General features: G+C 41.4%; 1 protein-coding gene across 3 annotated transcripts in view; it reads right to left on the bottom strand.

The window, feature by feature from the left end:
• plekha6 (pleckstrin homology domain containing, family A member 6) overlaps positions 1-20,320 on the bottom strand; it is a 139,556-nt gene that overhangs the window by 21,639 nt on the left and 97,597 nt on the right. For 2 of the 3 annotated variants that reach the window (XM_072715849.1, XM_072715851.1), the window contains 10 exons: positions 17,228-17,305; positions 9,789-9,860; positions 9,544-9,624; positions 8,948-9,097; positions 8,474-8,569; positions 4,125-4,233; positions 3,697-3,836; positions 1,227-1,409; positions 316-415; positions 85-188 (listed from right to left, as the gene is read on the bottom strand). In XM_072715849.1, the coding sequence (XP_072571950.1) occupies positions 85-188; positions 316-415; positions 1,227-1,409; positions 3,697-3,836; positions 4,125-4,233; positions 8,474-8,569; positions 8,948-9,097; positions 9,544-9,624; positions 9,789-9,860; positions 17,228-17,305 (1,113 nt within the window). The remainder of the gene's footprint in view (positions 1-84; positions 189-315; positions 416-1,226; positions 1,410-3,696; positions 3,837-4,124; positions 4,234-8,473; positions 8,570-8,947; positions 9,098-9,543; positions 9,625-9,788; positions 9,861-17,227; positions 17,306-20,320) is intronic. The other variant, XM_072715850.1, reaches the window with a different exon arrangement.

Here is a 20,320-nt window from a genome sequence, read left to right on the forward strand (position 1 = left end):
TTGAGTGGACATATTAATTGCATACAAGTAACTCCCTGCCCGTGCATGCAAGTCAGCCCCTTTTGGTACGTTGGAATCACGTACCCTTGAAATCCCATTGGGAATGTTTCCATTTCTACGATAGATGGCATCATAAGAGTTCAGTTCGTCTTCTGTGGGAGACTTAGTTCTGGGGGGAACTACACCAACTGTTCATGGAGAAAAAAATGTAACTGATGTACAGAAGACCACTTAAAGTTATAGATGATGACCTTCTTATTGATATTGCTAAATTCACAAGAACAGTGTATTTTTGCTTATTTCACCTTTACATACCTTTGTTCATATTAGCTTGCCTATCCTGCTCCAGTTTCTGGCAGTCACTACTGTTAACTTTCTCCACCGACGAAAGGTCAGACCGGTAGTTGAATTTGTGCTAGAAAATCAGGATAATATTTCACAATACACAAAGACAATATTCAAATATACAAAAACCTCAAGATTACATTTAAGAGAACTGAAAATTTGTGTTACTATGCTCCAGATATTAAATACAAATGAAGATCACATATTATTACATATTATTATTATTAGTCATCATAGTAAAATAGCACAACAAAAAAACAGTAGATGTATGCCTTTACAGTACTACTAAGAAGACAAAGGCCACAGAAACCGTAAGTTACACTGATTCATGGAGAGACAAACTTTAATGAGCACAGAAAAATGGAATTATAGTTAGCCGTGAAGATACATACCACTGAAAAACCCCTGTTCATCCTTGTGAACATGTGCATCTAAACTTACAAGTGCTACCCAACCTTTCCTGCTTCCTTATTTCTTTTATCTCTTGGGCCAGAATAAAATTTGTAAGGATTAATCAGATGTACAAAACTATACTGGTCACTCCTCACTAAGAAAGCAGAAATAATATGTTAAAGGTTCTGAATTACTTTTGCAGTAATCATCTTTTATGAGATGATTAAACCTGAAAAGCTGTTTCAGTTGCTGTGTTGTGTCCAGAGGTTGGAGCTGAACAGAAAACCAAGAAGGGAAAGTATAAGAGTCAGAAGATGGCAGCAAGCAGGTCAGGCACAGGTGGCAAGACAGGTGTCTGTCGGTATGGGGATGGTGGTGGGATCCGTGGTGAACTGGTCACTAATTAAAGGAAGTGATGATGGTTCCTGCAAAGGTGAATGAGGTTGGAGGTAGGTCTCTCCTCCCATCTCCCATTCCTGGGGAGGTACCTGTCTGTGGTTGGACTGCTCCACTTCTTCATAGTTGTTCTCCAGACTGCCTGACAGTTGGCCCATGCTGTGGAGCCAAGTGCTGCTGTCAAGGGATGGAGGGGGGGCAGAGGGGGGGATGGCACTGGGGGGTTCCAAGGGGAGGTAGAATTTAGGGAGCGGGGGCCTTGGGGGCCCAATGTCCTAAAGCAGTGGGAAGAGAGAAAGAGAAAGGGAAGTATGGAAGAAGAAAAAGACAGAGGTAGATAGGAATGGAGGGAGTAATGGACTGAGCAGTGCAAATAAGCCAGGAATTTCATGGGAAATTCTGATAAATGAAAGCATACTGTATCCTCATTATGTTTTTACTGCAAACTAGCACCATTTCAATAAATCACAAATGTAAAACAAAATGATCCTTGAAATTTTAAAGTAACAAAAAGTATTGAAGGAATTTATCTGCATCAATCAGTGCTACTTAGATTTCCAAAAGGCTTTTGATGTTGTTCCCCACAAGAGGCTCTCACTTAAACTCAAAGCGACAGGTATTTTAGGAACTGTAGCGACCTGGATTGATAACTGGTTAACGGATAGGAAGCAGCGAGTAGTTATAAGAGGCTCGATGTCACAGTGGGCCTGCGTTCATAGTGGGGTACCGCAGGGTTCAATTTTAGGACCACTTTTGTTCCTAATTTACATAAATGATATAGACACCAATATATACAGTAAACTGGTGAAATTTGCAGATGACACCCAGGTGGGTGGTGTAGCAGATACTGAACTAGCGGCTCAGCAGCTACAGCGGGATCTTAATTTAATTAGTGACTGGGCTGACACCTGGCAGATGAAGTTTATCATAGACAAATGTAAGGTACTCCATGTAGGGAGCAGAAATATAAAGTACAGGTATTTTATGGGACCTACTGAAATAAAGGTAGCTGATTATGAGAAAGACCTTGGTGTGTATGTTGATGCTTCCATGTCTCATTCTCGCCAGTGCGGGGAAGCAATAAAAAAGGCCAATAGGATGTTGGGGTATATCTCCAGGTGTGTGGAGTTTAAGTCAAGGGAGGTAATGCTAAGATTATACAATTCCTTGGTGAGACCTCACCTAGAATATTGTGTACAGGTTTGGTCACCATATCTTAAAAAGGACATAGCGGCCTTAGAAAAGGTGCAGCGTAGGGCCACAAGAATGATTCCTGGTCTTAGAGGAATGTCATACGAGGAAAGGTTATTTGAGCTAAATCTGTTCAGCCTCAAGCAAAGGAGACTGAGGGGGGACATGATCCAGGTCTAGAAGATTCTAACAAGTTTGGATGCACTTCTTTACACAGCGTGTCGTCAGAGTATGGAATAGTCTTCCTGTTATCGTAGTGCAAGCTGAATCCTTGGGTTCCTTTAAATCAGAGCTAGATAAGATTTTAACTAAAGTTAAGATTTTAACTTAACTTTAGTTAAGTTCTCCCCAAGCGAGCTCGATGGGCTGAATGGCCTCCTCTCGTTTGTATAGTTCTTATGTTCTTATTTTAATTGATACCATATTGGTACTTTATTGCTTCCCGTATAGAAATTCTCTTCACGCCTCCCCCAGCTTGCTATTTGTAGGTGAGAGCAAGCTGGCCATTGAAAGGCAGCCAACTGTTGCAGTGCCCAGGGAGCTGGGGGTTAAGGACCTTACTGAAGGACCTGCAGACGTGTTGAGGCTGGGCTTGAACCAGCGATCTTCTGAACGCAAGCACAGAGGCTTAGCCCACTGAGATTATCCAATTTAAAAATTACTATTATCTATGTGCTACATTTACAAGTCTTCCATTAATTTAGCTTTCAATAGTACAGCCATGATGTAGAACCAGTGTCCAGGTGAGGATTCGTGTTCTAAACCACCAGTACTGACATGGGAAATGCATCTTGATGCTGACAGTGTGATGCAAAAAGCCAGTGAAAGTGCAAAAGAAAAGATAGCTGATGTTGTTTAGGACATCCTCATAACTATTCAGGAAGCACACTTTCTTGTCAAAGGTTGTGAGGAAAGATGAGAACTCATTTTGCCAGCATTCAGTTTTTAAGCCACCTCATTTTTTTTGCAAGGGGAACCAAAATGTGCAAAAAGTATCAGTTTGTATCCTTAAAGACACATGGATGAATAGCAGTGTCAGATGTGTTGATCTGATTGCTCCATTGTATTTCTGCAGCTGTCTGGTATAGGATGGTTATTATAGAAATGGAAAATAAATATTATTGGATGTGATCCATGCAAATGGTTGTGAGCTGTCCACTCGCAATCATGAATTATCTGGTTTTCAAACTTTGTGGGTAAAACTGAAGAAAATGAAAGTGACTAAAAGTCTGGAGGTTTAATCTGTTTTATATCTGACTGGGTACAACAACTGCAGAGGGAAAAGTGTGGATGAAATATTTTTGTGTATTCTCGGGGTGATTGCACAATACTACTGAAACCCACATATAGGGGAAGAATAGGGGGTCTCACCTCCATGGCCGCCAGCTTGGAGGGGGAGCTCTGGGAGCCTGAGACAGGAGAGAAGGGGCTGAGGGGGCTTGTGAAACTGACAGAACTCAGTGGGCTGGCAGGGCTGTTTGTGCTGAAGGATCCGGATGCTCCGCTGACCACTGTAGAAGAGAAGTGAACAAACAGAACAAACAGACATGCTGTGAAAACATAAGGCTCTATGTACTCCATTGTTCAACAAATATAGATCAGTAAATAATTATCCAGTAAGTTTGAAACTCAATGTGTTCAAACTTATGTGATCAATGACAGTCCATGTACAATTTGATGTGCTGCATTGTTTTTCTGTCTCTTCTTAGTCACTAAGGTACTAACAGAGACAGTTTGGTAATATTTATTCCTGACCCCCTGCCTGTCAATAACTACAGTACCCTCTATGCTGTTATTACCTCTGTTTTTGGCAGTGTCCATGCCCCGGGATGGGTTCTTCTGCAGTCCCTCAAGCACATCCTGGATTTTCCAGAACTCTTTCTGGATGTGCCGATGCAGCAGCTCATTCTATTGTGCAGTAAGTAAAATACAGAAGTAAAACATATGATGAAGATTATGAATGGCAATTGGTGTCAATATGCATGCTTCATTCAGCTTAGTCGTAAAATAGTAGCAAAGGAAAACAGCAGAAAATCTGCTGGATTTGACCAGGTCCCCCCAACACACTTAGGGTCTGTGCAAGTCAGCTATTGGCCACATTGGCACACAACTTTCTTTGAATGAGTGCACATCCCTATTTTTAAAAATACGACACATGTTTCCTCCTCCCTTAATGGCTACAGACCCACAACACACATACATCTGTCATCATGGCTCTCCCACTTTAAACCACCACTGAATCCCCTAAATAATGTAGTTAACATAGGCCGAAACTATATGCTAATTCTGTCTGTTTACTTTACATGCCTCCTACCTAACATTATACTCACACTAAACAGACTCATACTTAAACAGTGACCACAGAGCAACTCTTATTATTCACTGTTAAGTTCAAACTCTTTTATTGGCAGAAAAACATTCCTCATGTATTCTTGTCAATGAGCATGGTGAATAAGGGTGTAACAATATCATTCGGTATGTACCGCGGTTTTGGGGCTATGGTAACAGTAAAGTTTCTACGACGGCGTATTAGGCCCACTGTATATAAAAAAAATAAAATGGGGTTGGGGAGGGGGGTAAAATTACGAGAAAAAAGTCAGAAATTCTGACATTAATGTCATATATTTGCGTGAAAAAGCTCGGATATTCTCTGATATTGTAAAATCACACAGAGGCACACGCTCACGGTGAAGAGGTGGAACATGGCTGAATCAGGAAAGTGTACCTGTGTTGAAATGAGATGTGTAGAGTCGGTAGGTTATGTTTTATGTCATGTGTATTATGGTAGATCACGCTTGTTCGGTTAAGTCAGTTACAGAGGTTTACAAAAAAAAATTTTTCCAGGTGCTAAGGTTTTTTTAATAGACTTAGGGTATTTTGAGGGTGCTCAATTAAAAAATCCCATTACTTTTGCTGAACTGGTTCTAGTTTTTGAGATAATGGACATCCATGAAAATAATGCATTCCTCTAATGCGACTTGTGTGTGATAACAAATGCAATAGCTTTTGGTCTGTCTTTTGACTCTTTAACAATGTCTTAGGTAATGAAATATCATTATAATTATTTTATATTTTAATTTGTAGGCCTATAAATTGACTTTTTGAAACCAGAATTCAACTGTGAATTTGCAGAGGAAAGAAGTTGGCTACAGTATACATTAAATATATTAAATATCTCAGAAACTAGAGCCAATCTGGCAAAACCGAAGTCATATTCTTAATCAGCACCATAAACTTAATATAAAACCATTCAGACATCATTGGCAACAAAATCACTGTATTCCAGTGTTATTTAACCTCGTAGTTAACGCTGCCATACGTATGTAGCCCCCAAAGACAGGCTATCTGTCTGTACAGCTGCACCGTCATTTTTATCCGAGGTTCAATTAAAACATTGCATGCCATAATGCTGACTAGTAGGCCTACAGTGAGCAATATCTCTGATTTCTTTGATACACACCACGTGCATCCCCTTCCTATGCACACAAATCCATGACATATGTCATTTTCACTTCATTTCATTACAGTCTCATAGTCTCACAGAACTTTGAAGAGACATTGTAAAAATTTAAATGGATGCTGCACATCAGTGGTAGTGAGGCGCCGTGTGAAGCGCCCACTGGCGAAGTTTCACACAGGCATTGTGGTTCCGTGATTTCCTCGTTTTTTATGACTTTAAAATCTCAGGGAATATCTGACATTTCTCACAAATTTGCGACTTTCTTATCTCAAAGAATATCTGATTTTTTTCCTCGTAAATTTGTGGGGTTTTCTTTTTGTATATTTGCCACTTTAAACTCAGAGAATATCCAACTTTTTCTTCTCATAAATTTACTACTTACGTCTCAGAGGATTTCAGAGTTTGCTTTCTTGGAAATTTATGACTTTACAATATCAGAGAATATCCGATTTTTTTCTCGTAAATTTACATCTTTAATCTCAAAATTTTGGACTTTATTGTCGCAAACTTATGACTTTACAATATCAGACAATATCAGATTTTTTTCACGTAAATATATGACATTAATTTCTGACGTTTTTCTCGTAATTTTACCCCCCTCCTCAACCCAGTTTTTATATATATATATATATATATATATATATACACATATATACACATATATATATATATATATATATATATATATATACACATATACACACACAATGGCCCAAATACATCATTGTAGGTTTCTGTATCCTCATGTTTAAGAAAAAAAAACATCTCCCTTTAATTAAACAATGAACTGTTTATGTTTCCAAATAATTGTATATTTAGCTTGGTAGCATCATGTTTACTTACCAGGTAGGGGTGTCATTGTATACGGTATTTTATCAAGCCATTCGGTACAATGTGACAGTATTATGATATGCCTGTCATTTTCTTATAAATACTGGCACAAATATAAAATTGTGTTTTTCCCCAAAAAATAAATATAAAAAACTGGGGTCGCATTTTCAAGGGCTAAAATTTAAATGTCATTGTACATTTAAACAACAGATGGCATACCGAATGGTTTGATAATATATTGAACTGTGAAACATACCAAACCATGGGAAAATTGTATCATATACCCCTAACGATGAATAAAAGTTATTCCGATTTTGGAGCAGATCAGTGATCCGAGACCAATAATAGCAGAATGAGAAGTTAGTGGGACCTCATCTAATGATCAAATCAGGCAAAACAAAGGCTTAGAAACTGATGCCAGTTTTTTCATTCCCTATTAAATAGTTGGTCTTCCAATTGATTTACACCACCAGTCAAAAACTTTTGCACACCACAGGTTGCTTTTCTATGCATTTCAAAAACTGCAGATGTTTTTTTTCTTATTAAGCACTGGAAAGTTGAGTCAAATAAAACAAGTTTCCTTTAGAGCATGGAAAAAGTATGCGACAGTGCATGTCTGACATCATATTAACTGGTTGTGTGATGATGGCATAGTCAAATTTTAGGCTGTCCTTTAACTTTAAATGCACTGGTTAACTGTTTCATCCCATGAAACAGAGCAGTATTTAATGTCCCTTGTAGAAAAGAATGCCTCGAATTTTCTCTGCTGTTATAACTGCTAGAGAAGGTTACTTTGATGAAGGTTTCTTGCTAATGAATGTACTGAAAAAGGTGAACATGCTGTAAATTTAATTGTTAGCAAAGAATATTGAGTATTTTTTTTAGCAAATGTTAAGTGATTAACATTCAAATGTAGAAAATCTCAGGTTGTGCAAAAATGTTTGGTAATGTAGGTTCTGTTGGCACTTCTGCTGTACTGGGATCATAATAAGAATAATAAGATTATATTTAAAAAAATCAAAAGAATAAAAAATGATATGTGCTATGCTATGTGGGTTGGGTCGCAGAAGGTTGCTGGTTCAAATCCTGTGGCCAGTAGAGTGATTGCCACCTTTGGGCCCTTGAGCAAGGCCATTAAACCCAATTGCTCTGGGGACTGGCTCATCAGATTCATGAGGTGGCCCCCTGAGATGCTTATGACAGAACAGAAACCCTCACTTTTAGAATAGAATAGCTACTTTATTGTCATTCAGAAGATACACCGGTTAGTGTACATCAGAACGAAATTACGTTGCATTGACTCACCATTGGCCTAGCAGAGTGTATTACTACTAAAAATCTTAAACTTTAAAAATATAAAATCTAGATAGAAAATAGAATATAAAGTAGAATTAACATAGAATATACATAAGAATATATTAACAGCAGTATAGCAGCAAAAAAACATTTTTATGTACATTGTCGTTTCAGACATATTGCACAAGAAATAAAAAAAAAAAAAACAGTTCTTGAAAGTGACATGTGCATGGATGGAGAGAGGCGGATTGTGGGGGGGGGGGGGCGTATACCTCTGTCTTGAAACATTAATCAGTACATTAACGGGGCCATGGTGGGAAAAAGAGAGATTTTGTAGGGATGCATAATGAATGAGTAATTAATAATTTAGGCCTGTTAATAATTGATACGAAAAAGTCTACTTCTGTATTATCAAGTTTTAATTTAGCTGTTAAGCTTTTATTATTATAGTACATTCTAAAATGATTGAAAAAATTACATGACAGAATCAGTATACTGAACTAAATTAAAAGAAGGCCATTTGAAACCTAGGACACAACTGGCTTATAGGTGTCGCTTTACCTGCCCACCAGCGTTAAGCTGTTCCCAGAGGTCACCATGAACAGCATTAACTTCATCCTCTAGTGCATCAAACTCCATCCTGGTTGTGGTCAGGGCCTAATATTATTAAGAGGAGAAGCACTTATTGTTATTCAAACTTATACATAGGCATACAACTTTAAAAAAAAAAAAAAAACTGTAATTAGATTTGTCACTGTTCACATTTGGCATGTTGATCTATTAGCAAATGTGTCTTTCATCATCATTCCGTCCTGTGTTTCTAAAACATTACAACAGGTGACTTTCTGTCTTCTCCTTGCCATATAACATATTATTGAAGTCAACAACCATCAACCACTCCGTAATGCCTTAGATGTCAATGGTATTTTGTTTTCTATGCTTTGTATGTTGTAACTCACACCCCTCCCACCAAACATTGAGTTCCTAGTAGCCTTTCATCACCCATTAAGCCACATCCCAGCTTGCATGTCTTACACTAGATGACTGTGAGAGTTCTCCACGAATATTGATGAGCTGGTTCTGCAGTGTCTCCTTCTTCAGCTGTAGCTTGCTGGTAACAGAGGGCTGGCTCCTGTACACCTCCAGTTCATGGTGTGTGGCCACCAATGCCCCCTCCAAGCTCTCCTGGGTGCCATAAGTCAGCATATAATAATTGTCAGGGAAGGAAACTCATCTTTACCAGATACTTTTCACTTGGTTTTGCTCCAGATTCTTCAAGGTGGCTTTTTTTTCTAAAAGCTGTAGTTAGAATATAATAAATGTAGTATGACACTTCGTTTCCTTTGAAAGCCCTAAACAAAAATTGCTGATAACTTCCTTAGTAAATCAAAAAGGAATGACCGATAATTCCAGTAAGCATGAATGATCAGGTCTTCTACTTACGATTAGACAAGTTTTGGGAGATAAAGTTTAATTGTAATGTAAGAATTGACCTTTCAAGCCTCATGATTTAGATATTGATTTTGAAACCCACTACTTCATTCATTTGCCCTAGTAATGCGTACATGTTATCAGCCTTTTCCCAAAAGTGTTAGCAGTCAGAGTTCTTGGATTTACAATGTTAGACATACCTTTTCCATACGGAGACGCTGAACTATTGCCTCCTGCTCCTTCAAAAGTCTGTGCTGGTCACATAGTCGGCCCAGTAATTTCTACAGAAAGGAGATTACAAAGGTCATCTTCACAAACATCACTGTTTATGACTGAATAGTAACAAAATTAAAGGTATATTAAAATTTTATTCTTAACAGCAGAGAGACAGCAATAAAAACTATTATGATTAAATGCAGAATTAAGTAAGAATGAAAAGCCTTACGCCAGTTTCAATCTCATTAGCCTTGTACAAGGGGTGAATGTCCCTGTAGACCTTATGGAATGGGGGAACCTGCTGGAAAGAAAGGAAAAAAACTGAATGACTATTAAAAACCAGCACAGGTTTAAACACTGTAGTTAGGACCAGAAAATATTCTTATACAGTATCACACCATGTAGTCTAAAACAGATGTAGTTTTGCAAATGTAAAGTGTTGGTTTCCGATGGTCTAAAATTATATTGTAAACATGTAATAATTTGCTCAGTTTTGAGAAAATCATTCAAAACCAGTCAATCATTTGAACAACATTGTTAATAATGATTTCAGCATCCATTCTTTTAGAGATAAGATATTCGACTTTTAGATAAATAAGAAAGGCTGTGTTTAGCATTTTGCCGTGAATCAGTATTTTTAGTGGACTAAATTTGTCCTTTATAATTTAAGGGTTTGGATGAAAGCAAAGCAAGACAGACAGTAAATGCAAGTCATGAGATGAAAGGAAAAGGGAAGAGGAGGTGGAAGAAAATTAATCAAACCATTATTACTTTTTTATTGGTTTGGGGTGGGGTCTTATGCCTGTGATCTGAAGGTTGCTGGATCAAATCCTGTGCTCGGCAGAGTAGATGCATTACCACTGGGCCCTAAATTTTTAACCTTAAAAATGCTACAGGGGTGCTGGATAAATGGCTGACACTCAGACCCCAAACCTTTTTCTCACCTGTATATTGTAGCTGTCCAATGAAAAGCAATAATAATAATAATAATAATAATAATTAAAAAACAACTACATAAAGGACTCTTGGAACAACATCAATGTACTCCATGGCCCATCCCATCACCAGCTCCAGCCATCTAATACTTACTCCTCCACCTCTACAATTTCTAGATGTTCTGTGTGGATTAACTGGAAATGTAAAAGTAAAAAAATGTATATAACGCTTAAACTACTTCAATAAATTTTTTGCATATTCCACATGCACATTTTGCATCTTTCCAAACCAGTTTGATGGTAATCCATACTTCATTTTATATGTCTTAAAGTGTAATTTGTATCATTCATATTTTTATGTCTAATTGTTTATGTTCTATTTATTTCTCATTTGTACTATGACCAGCATTTTACGTGACATTGCAGTAAAAAATGTAACAGATGACTTGAACATGTGTTGTCAACGTGCACGGATGTGCATGATCTCCGCTGGACAACAAAAATCTGGCCTACGCCTTAGGCAATGTCTGCAGCCGGTGTAAACCCTGATGACAAAATTTACGTTACACTGTGCATGACCAAAAGTGCCCACGGAATAGTGAAGTACAAAACATTGGTAAAAAGTAATATATGCAAAAGTAATATCTCTGAACTCGCAGGCCTGCTGTGTCTTGCTTGTCTCTGTGGACAAGTCAAAAATGACTCATAAACTCTCCAGTTTACACCAAGTCTGAATTCATGTGTCAGTAGTTTAAAGCTTTTAAAAGTTTAGAAGCATATACGTATTTTCTGGCTGGTTATGTATACATACAGGAAACTTCCAGAAAATCACCCTATCATATCAAATGTGAGAGTTTTATCCTTATTTTATTAATGCTGCAATGTCTAATGACAGACAGACAGTACATAAAACAATTGTTTGTTAATTTTTATATCAGTCTTGGGCTGGGTGATATGGTAAAATTGTCATGACCTGCTCGTCCGATCCTTCTGTGTGCCACGCCCCCCTCGTTACCTCGTGTTAATTCCCGATTGTGACCACCTGTTGCCTGTTATTTTCGGCTTGTCCTGTGTATTTAGTCTGTGTCTGAGTCAGTTTTCCCCAGATCTACCATTAACATTTGTCCTGTGCTGCTCCCTTTCTGCTTTAATAAAACCCTGTTTACCCGTATTCACAGCTTCCTTAGTCTGCGTCTCCGCTCCCTGCTCGTTCACTCGCGCAGGTTGCAAAAGAATGACAGATCTCGGAAAGAAGACGCCTCCACTGACGGAGACAGAATACCGCACGCTAGTCAGCGAGACTGTATACTGGATGCAACAGCTAGACATCCAGGAGGACCCTGCCGCTCGCACCTTAGCGATTCATACGGGGGACGTCCTGCGAGGGATTTCCCCGTCAAAGGATGTGTTCCTGGCCGAAGAGGTGAGGCTGAATTTACGGTAGCTCCGAAGTCGGGTGGCAGAGATAAACAGGCAGCAGACTGCCCTAGATTGTGGTCTGCCCATAGACCCGCTGGCTAATCTGCCCGACGTGTCCCCGACTATAAGCCATAATAAGAAGCGAACCCGGAGGTGCCCAGACAAGTCAACAATGGTCCTGGGGGCTGTCTCTCTCGCCGCTGCTTCTCCCCCTGATCCTGAGCCCAGCGGCGTTCGCTCCCGACATCACCGCTACCGGGTTGAAGCACGAGCGTGTGTCGGATGCAGCCGCTACTCGGCCAACGCTGGTAGCTCGCCCCTTCCAGGACTCACGCCTGGGTCTTAAAGGGGCCAGGGCAATTTGGTATGCCATCCTATGAGTTCCACGGTCCCTTAAAGGGGCAGCGCCTGCTCTTGAGACGCCAACCCTGACAGCTACACCTGATGTTCCCGACCCACTGGCGCCTGATCTGCCTGTCCCGCCTGTCCAGCATGATCTGCCTGTCCCACCTGTTCAGCCTGATCTGCCTGTCCCGGCAGCTACTGTACTGCCCAGCGAGGCTCTGGCTGCGGCGCCAGCGAGGCTCCGGCTGTTGGCCCTGTGTTGGCGGTCGTTGCGGCACCCCCTGTTGGCCCTGATTTGCCAGTCGCTGCAGTTTCTGCTGCATCGCCGCCTCCTGCGTCGCCCGAGGTTCCTGCTGCATCGCCGCCTGTTGCGTCGCCCGAGGTCCTGCCTCCGGCCACTGCGTCGCCCGTGGTTCATGCTCTGGCTCCGCCTGCAGGTGCTCCGGCTCCTGCCCCGGCTACACCTGCAGCTGCTCCAGCTCCTGCCCCAGCCCACCCGCGCCCGATGCCCTGGCTACGCCCGCGCCTGACACTCCGGCTTCGGCTACGCCCGTCCCAATCCCTGACCCTGCTCCAAACCCTCCTGCACTTGATCCCAGGACCCCAATTCTTGTCTTTGAGGAGGTCCCGGACTGCTTGACTGTTACTCCTCCTTCCTGGACAGAAGGAGAGGAGGAGCTTGAATGGGACCCCTGGGGATTTTCTTGATGGACCCCCCCAAGGGGAGAGTTCCTTTACTACCGCCCCAGCACGGTGGATTACGGTCTGGTCCCCGCCTTTTGGTGTCCCGTAAGGGGAGGGTCCCGCCTACCCTGCCCCCTGGCTCGCCCTCGATGTCCTTGGCTGGGGCTCGGGGGGCGCCTGCAGGTCCTTTGGCTCCGGCTTGGCGGTCGCCTGCGGGTCCCCCTCCGAAGCCTCATCGACAGTCCTCGGTCCCACCTCCAACACCTTGTCGTCGCCTGCAGGTTCCCCACCGTCGGCTCGTCGGTCGCCTGCGGCTGCCCCTCCTCCGACTCATCAGTCGGCTGTGCCTTCACCGGCTGTGGCTGCGCCGTTGCCTGCCGCGGCTCCACCTCCCTCCTTGCCTGCGTCAGCCTCCCCTCCGACTCCCTCCTCGCCTCTCCTGGTGCTCCCTCCGACTCCCTCCTCGTTCTCTCCGTCTGTCCCTCGGTCTGTCTCCTCGATCCCCTTGTGGTCCCCTCCTGCCTCCCTGTCGCCTGCGGCCCCTCCGGCAGCTGCCTGTTGCCTGCGGTGGTTCACTCGGCTCCTCATTGTCCTCCCGCCTTTGTTGCTCCGCCTCCTTCCTTCGCCCCTCCTGTTTCTGCTCTTCGTCCCTCTGTGTCTCCTCCATTCACTCCTGGTCCTTTTGTTCCTCCGTTCTTTGTGCCCTCTGTGTCTCCTTTCCTGATCTGCATGTCTGTGTTCCCTGTTTTGTGTCAGGTCTTGTCGTACTTCTTGTCCCTGTGCTTGTTCTGTGTTTCGGTTTTGTTCCCTGAGTCCCGTTGATGTTTTTTGCTCTTGTTTTTCAGGTTCTGTTTTCCCGGTCTTGTCTCCTCCGCCCAGAGTGCGCGCCTTTGGGGGGGGGGGTTCTGTCATGACCTGCTTGTCCGATCCTCCTGTGTGCCACGCCCCCCTCGTTACCTCGTGTCAATTGCGATTGTGACGACCTGTTGCCTGTTATTTTCGACTTGTCCTGTGTATTTAGTCTGCGTCTGAGTCAGTTTTCCCCAAATCTGTCATTAACGTTCATCCTGTGCTGCTCCCTGTCTGCTTTAAAAAAACCCTGTTTACCCGTATTCACGGCTTCCTTAGTCTGCTTCTCTGCTCCCTGCTCGTTTTCTCGCGCGGGTTGCAACAAAAATATTTTAGCATGATTTTTTTCAAATCAAACAATATTGATAATTCATTATTAATTAAGTCATTATTAATTAAGTCATTATTATTTCCATTTTTACTTAAAATTAGAATTGCCCCAAAACAAGTCCATAACGTGAAAAAAGTGACAAATTAAACTGACTGGAAACTAAAATCTAATTTAAATAAACAAATCATACAAAAAACCCATACATAAATCATACATAGAAATAACACACAAATGTGTATTCAGTGGGCTACCAATTCCCCCATGTGACTGCTACAATCAACTTACTGTATCTTTTTTGGGTCTGCTGGAAATCTATGAACTGTTAAACTAGGTTTATCACCTCTCTGACATCTCAGGCATATTTAACAAAAAAAATGTTTGAAAACTAAATATGTTGCTGTTGTTGCTGCTTTTTCTGCATTATAAGGAATTGCTTTTGGAAAGACCATGAGTTTGTTTGATCGACCACTATGTCAAGAAAAATCAAGGAAGATAAAACATAAAAAGCTTTTGTGTAATTCACAAATATTATATAAAGTTTTCACAAATATGTCTTTTTCACACATTATTACAGCAGATTATTAAAAGGTTAGAGGGCCTTTTTGTGCCCCCTTGACTTAGGGCCCGTGGACAACTGACCCGGTTTCCCCCCCTGTCTGTAGCCTTGATAATGCGCGAAAGGTTTCCCATTACAAATTTAATTATCTGTACTTTTAATGGGCAAAAACTATGCTTTGTGGTCATTTACTTAATTAGATACCACACAGAGACACACACACATGCACACACACACAGTTCAGAGTGAAGCTTAGGGCAGTGCAAAGTCAGGTTATATACCCAGCACCCTTGGAGCACTTTGTCAGTTTGTGTGACTAGTCTTAATGCAATTAGGTTCACCAGATCTGTGCCTGTTCTTTCATGCGTCACTAAAACATGATTAAATTCCCCCAAGATAAATTTTGTCGAGCGAGTGGGTGGGGGTCACCAATGAAAATATTATTACAAGCCTACCTTACACACTCTCCAAAAAATATGACACGATTCAATTCCTCCATGATAAATTTCACTAAGTTCACCATGACACATTATCGCCAACCAACTACATGAATGCTAGCAATAAAATTGTCAGAGTGGGGAGACTAGTAACAAAAGAAACAATACAAACTTTTATTTACTTTTAAAGAATTCAGAAAATCATCTTGCGCCCCACAGTTAGATGGTAGTTTGATGGATTAATAATAAAGCTGGGCTTATAAATAAGAGAAGAACATGAAATAACACAAGCAAACAGACCAGAAAATGGCAATAAAATATAAATGTTCTGTGAAGTATGGTGAATATCTAATGTCTTCATGCTGTATTTTTTCCAGAGAGTAGAGAGGCAGGCTTTATGTAACAATTCCCACTGCGATCCCTTCAGTAGTATAACTGACTTTTCCTAGGGTCATTCTGCATCTATTGACCTTATCCTTCAGATGGTATTGTTTAATATTTAATGACGATAAGGATGTAGCTTTTCAACTTAGGTTTGGTATTGATTTTGTATACCTGTATTGGTCCAAATATAAGACAGTGTTGTCGTCCCCCTCCCCCCCCAAAAAAAATCTACATCTAAAAAACTGTGATCATCTATTCAAGGAATAGAATTTAAATGTCATTATTCACATACAAATGTAGATGATATAAAGTATCCACATCCTAGGAAAATGTAGCTGCATACTTCAAACATAAGCTTTGTCCCAATTCCGGGGCTGCAACCTTCTAAGGCTGCATGCGAAGAACAAATACATCACAGTTGGTACAACAAGGCTGTCCCCATTTCAAAGGCTCCTTCAACTGCGGCTTCGAAATCTGTTGGATCATTCATGGGCCAACCTATCCCAAGATTCTTTGTGTGGATTTTAGAGCAATCGAAGGGGAAGATAGTGGCACAGGAGGTAGTGCTATCGTTCGGCAACTGGAAAGTTGCAGGTTCGAGCCCTGGTTCTTCCTGACCCCATCAAAGTGTCCTTGAGCAAGACACTGAACCCCAAATTGCTCCTGGTGTGCAGGTTGGCACCTTGCATGGCAGCCTCCACCACCGGTGTATGAATGTGAGTGTGGATGGGTGAATGTTAGGCAGAAATTGTAAAGCGCTTTGAGTACTTGTAGGAGTAGAAAAGCGCTATATAAATGCAGTCCATGTACCATTTTAAAAAGAATCAGCCTACAATAGCTACATGGCCGTGTCCTTCAAAGGGTGCAGCCCTGTAGTAGACACAATCAACGCTGTTTTAGCAATACAATGTGGTACGAGGCGTAATTCCACCCACAGTGCATGATTGGCTGACGGTGCGGGTTTGTCAGCAGAAACTGGCATGCATTGCTCTGCACTGCACATATCTTTAAATTGACTAGATCAATACATGTATTTGTGTATTTAGGTTGATTGTAAACTGTGTAATGTTTGCTGTGGAATGCATGTGTTTCGTTAGTGTCTAATCGTGAGTGTCATGTAAATTGTTGGCTTCCTTGTCTATACTGCTGATAGTGGCTATTAATAAAGAGTATGTAATTTTCATTTTAAAAGAGCTGTCATATACCTGACTCAACCACTCGCCACAATATGTTTTTTGCTCTTATTATGTGGGTCTGCTGCATCAAAAACATTCTGTGCCCTATAGGGTTGTGGAGTTTGTAATATTGATTATCTATCCTTATTCCCCCCTAAATAATACATTTGTTTATTGGAATGTTTGCCGTTTCATAAACTTATTGTAATTGCTTGTGGTGGCAAGATAAAACTTGGTATTTCTAAAACTTTTTTCCAATAAGAGTTGCAGAAAATGTGGGGGGTGGGGTTATCTTGTAATTGGGGTGTCTTATATTTGGGTCAACACGGTATTTTAGATAGCTACAGTTCTTACTCAGCTGTTGATTAGAATAATTCTAAAAGAGCTCACTTTCTGCACTTTCTGTAATCATGCAAAATTATGTTCATTACCCTCCTTTCACTATATTTGGGAAGCTATGGCCCTCAGTGATAGGTTATGGCTCTTTCCTTACTTTCCTGCAAGGGTTATGAGCCCATAGTCTGCCTCTCTCTGACAATCCTTCCTCTCTTACTTGCAGGTAGAATTTGGCTCTGGGTGAGTGGTCCACCATTCTGGTTACCAAGCCGATCAAGTGGTCGCCCTCCATCACCTGGAGTGAAATACAAAGTCACTCTCTCTGCTTGTCCACCTTACTGAGGGACCAATGGCATTTGTGAAATCAGTGATTGCTTAACTACAATGAATACCAAAGAGCTATCATGGGAGGGTTTTATTGCTATTGAAATTCTGTTGGCTTAACTAGATGTGGGATGTAAATACAGTAACCCTGTGCTGATATTAAGCATTGCAGTGCTTTAGCCCACTCCTTCAGTATGGTGTTAACAGACCCATGGAGTGAGACACAGAGAGTGACAGAGGGAAGGCAAGACAGTGAAGGTGGAAAGGAGTTTGGTTCAGAGAGAAGGTGTAGAAAACGTTACCACATCTAACAGAAACTGTAGATATCTCCTAAGTAATAACTAGAATGAAGTCATGAAGTCAAAAATCTTCACACGCTTAATAGTCTTAATAGTCTCCCGATAACTAACGATAATTTCCAAACTCTGACAGATTAATCACCTTCACAAGCATCGACCCACGATCTGTTTAAATTAAAAAGGTAAGGGCCATGTCTTCTATGCCTGTGCTCCATAGCTCCTGTGGTATGTACAGCGTAGACTGTCCATCTATGTAAGACAACCACCTTTGAAATAGCGTTCGCTCCGTTTGTTGTTACCATTTTGAAATGGTTGTCTTACGAATCATTATTCTTTGTTTGATGCATGGTTTCGTGTAAACATCCGCGACTGTTTATGACTACACCATATGTCTAATAGCCTGGGAGTGGATGATTCTACCCCATGTTTAATGGCTTGTGAATGGATGATCAGTCTATCTCAAAGCCAGTGCAAGGCGGGCATTGATTACAAATCGACTTTTATTTATTTAATTTAGAAATATATTATTTATACTATTTACAATTAAGTCAGATTAACAAATAGAGTTAATGCGCATTCTGTCAGGATGTTGGCGTGCTTACTCAATTAAGGGCCATGGGCTAGTGATTACAATTTCATCCGTCGCCATTTTGAACGTGCTTCGCGTGTTTACGCCCCTCCCCTTCCCCCAGCGATCGACCATTTGTCGCGCAAGTTTTGAACTGGCCGGCCGCGTACGGCCGAGCTGCGGGGCTAAAATGTTTGCTGGTTAAATGTTTTCTTCAACCTAACACTGGTAAATATCGCTAGAAGTTTTTCTTGTTCTTCTTTAAACACTACTTGTTTAAATTCCATCTGCTTTTCTTTCTTTCTTTTAAAAGTTAAAGTTTGGGACTTGTGTCGTTTGTTTAAAATACGATGTTTCGCTCGGGCATGTCTCTACTTGTTTAAATTCCGCCTGCTTTTCTTTCTTTCTTTTTAAATGTAACACTAAAGTTTTGCCCTAGCTTACGTTCATCCTGCTACATGTTTTATTATTCCTTAAAACGTAATTAAAAATAACACACTAATAAAATACATGTAATGTATTTTTATTCTATTAAAGTTTAACAACCCCCAAACCATACGACCCCCCTATCGGTAACACGTGGCATAAGCATGTATGGTACCATTTGGCCAAAACCCCTCCCCCCGACCAATCAGAACAAAGGATACGCCCACATCCCGCTTATGACGTCATAGATGGGGAGAGCTTTAAGCTCCACCCAAACTACCACATAACCTTTTTTACCCCCAAACCATACGACCCCCCTATCGGCAACACGTGGCATAAGCATGTATGGTACCATTTGGCCAAAACCCCTCCCCCCGACCAGTCAGAACAAAGAATACGCCCACATCCCGCTTATGACATCATAGATGGGGAGAGCTTTAAGCTCCGCCCAAACTACCACATAACCTTTTTTTTAGCGCATTAGCAAATTAGTAGAGATTAAGCAGATTGAGGGATTTATAGACATGGCTCAGTCGGAGCACACGGCCAGATTAGATCTGGCAGTTGTTCCTCCTGCCTCAACTGTCTCCAGTCCGGCTCCGGCACCAGCAGCCAGCACACGCGAGCCCTGGGTCATGGTCAGACGTGGCCCTAGGAGCTCTAAGATGAGAGCCTCTGCACGCCAGTCGGCCTGTTGCACTTAGCAACACATTCTCTGCTCTCGGCAGTACGTCTGCCGAAGTGGAAATGGTGCTCATGATTGGGGACTCGATTGTTAGAAACGTTAGAGTTTGTAATAATTAGAAAGCAACGGTTTCTCTAAAATGCCTCCCTGGGGCCAGAGTTTCCGACATTGAGGCGAAATTAGACTCACTCTCCAACAATGAAGTCTCCACCTTGGTTGTTCACACTGGAACTAATGACATAAAGCCCCGACAATCCAAGGTATTAAAGAGGAACTTCATCTCTGTGTGTGCAAAAGCTAAAACAAAATGTCGGAGTCTAATTGTCTCTGGTCCCTTACCAATTCTCTATAGAGGGGATGTAGCCTATAGCAGGCTACTCTCCCTAAACCGCTGGTTAGAGACTTGGTGTACATCTCAAAACATTGCCTTTGTTAATAATTGGGACCTTTTCTGGAAACAGCCTGGTTTTTATAAACGAGACGATCTTCATCCTAACTGGAGAGGATAATTTATGTTATCCCAAAACATGGCGAGTAAATTACCTGCCTGACAGAGAGCACCAGCCAGGCCTCAGCCTTGCAATCTTAAATCGAAGGCTGTTTATTGTCCCACCTTTAGATCATGTTCAGCCTTGACCCAGGTGCTCCATCGCGTGGCGTCCACCAAATGTAGCAACTTTTTAGGAATAGTGACCATAGAAAGAATATTGTAAGCATTATTAGACCAAGACTTAGACCAAAATGTTCCACTGGGGGCTCCTGTGCGGATAACTTAATATCAATTCCATTAATAAGATTGAATGAATCACAACATAAACCCATCATAAAATGTGTACTATTGAACGTTCGCTTTTTAGGAAGTAAATCACTTCTTGTTAATGATATGGTGCTGGACACTGTTTCAGACCTGTGTTTCTTAACTGAAACCTGGCTCAGACCCACAGATACTATACCTCTTGTTGAAGCCTCACCTGATGGGTTTAGTTTTGTACAGAAATCATGTGGTTC

Source organism: Paramormyrops kingsleyae, chromosome 8, assembly GCF_048594095.1.
Source record: "Paramormyrops kingsleyae isolate MSU_618 chromosome 8, PKINGS_0.4, whole genome shotgun sequence".
Taxonomy (NCBI): Eukaryota; Metazoa; Chordata; class Actinopteri; order Osteoglossiformes; family Mormyridae; genus Paramormyrops; species Paramormyrops kingsleyae.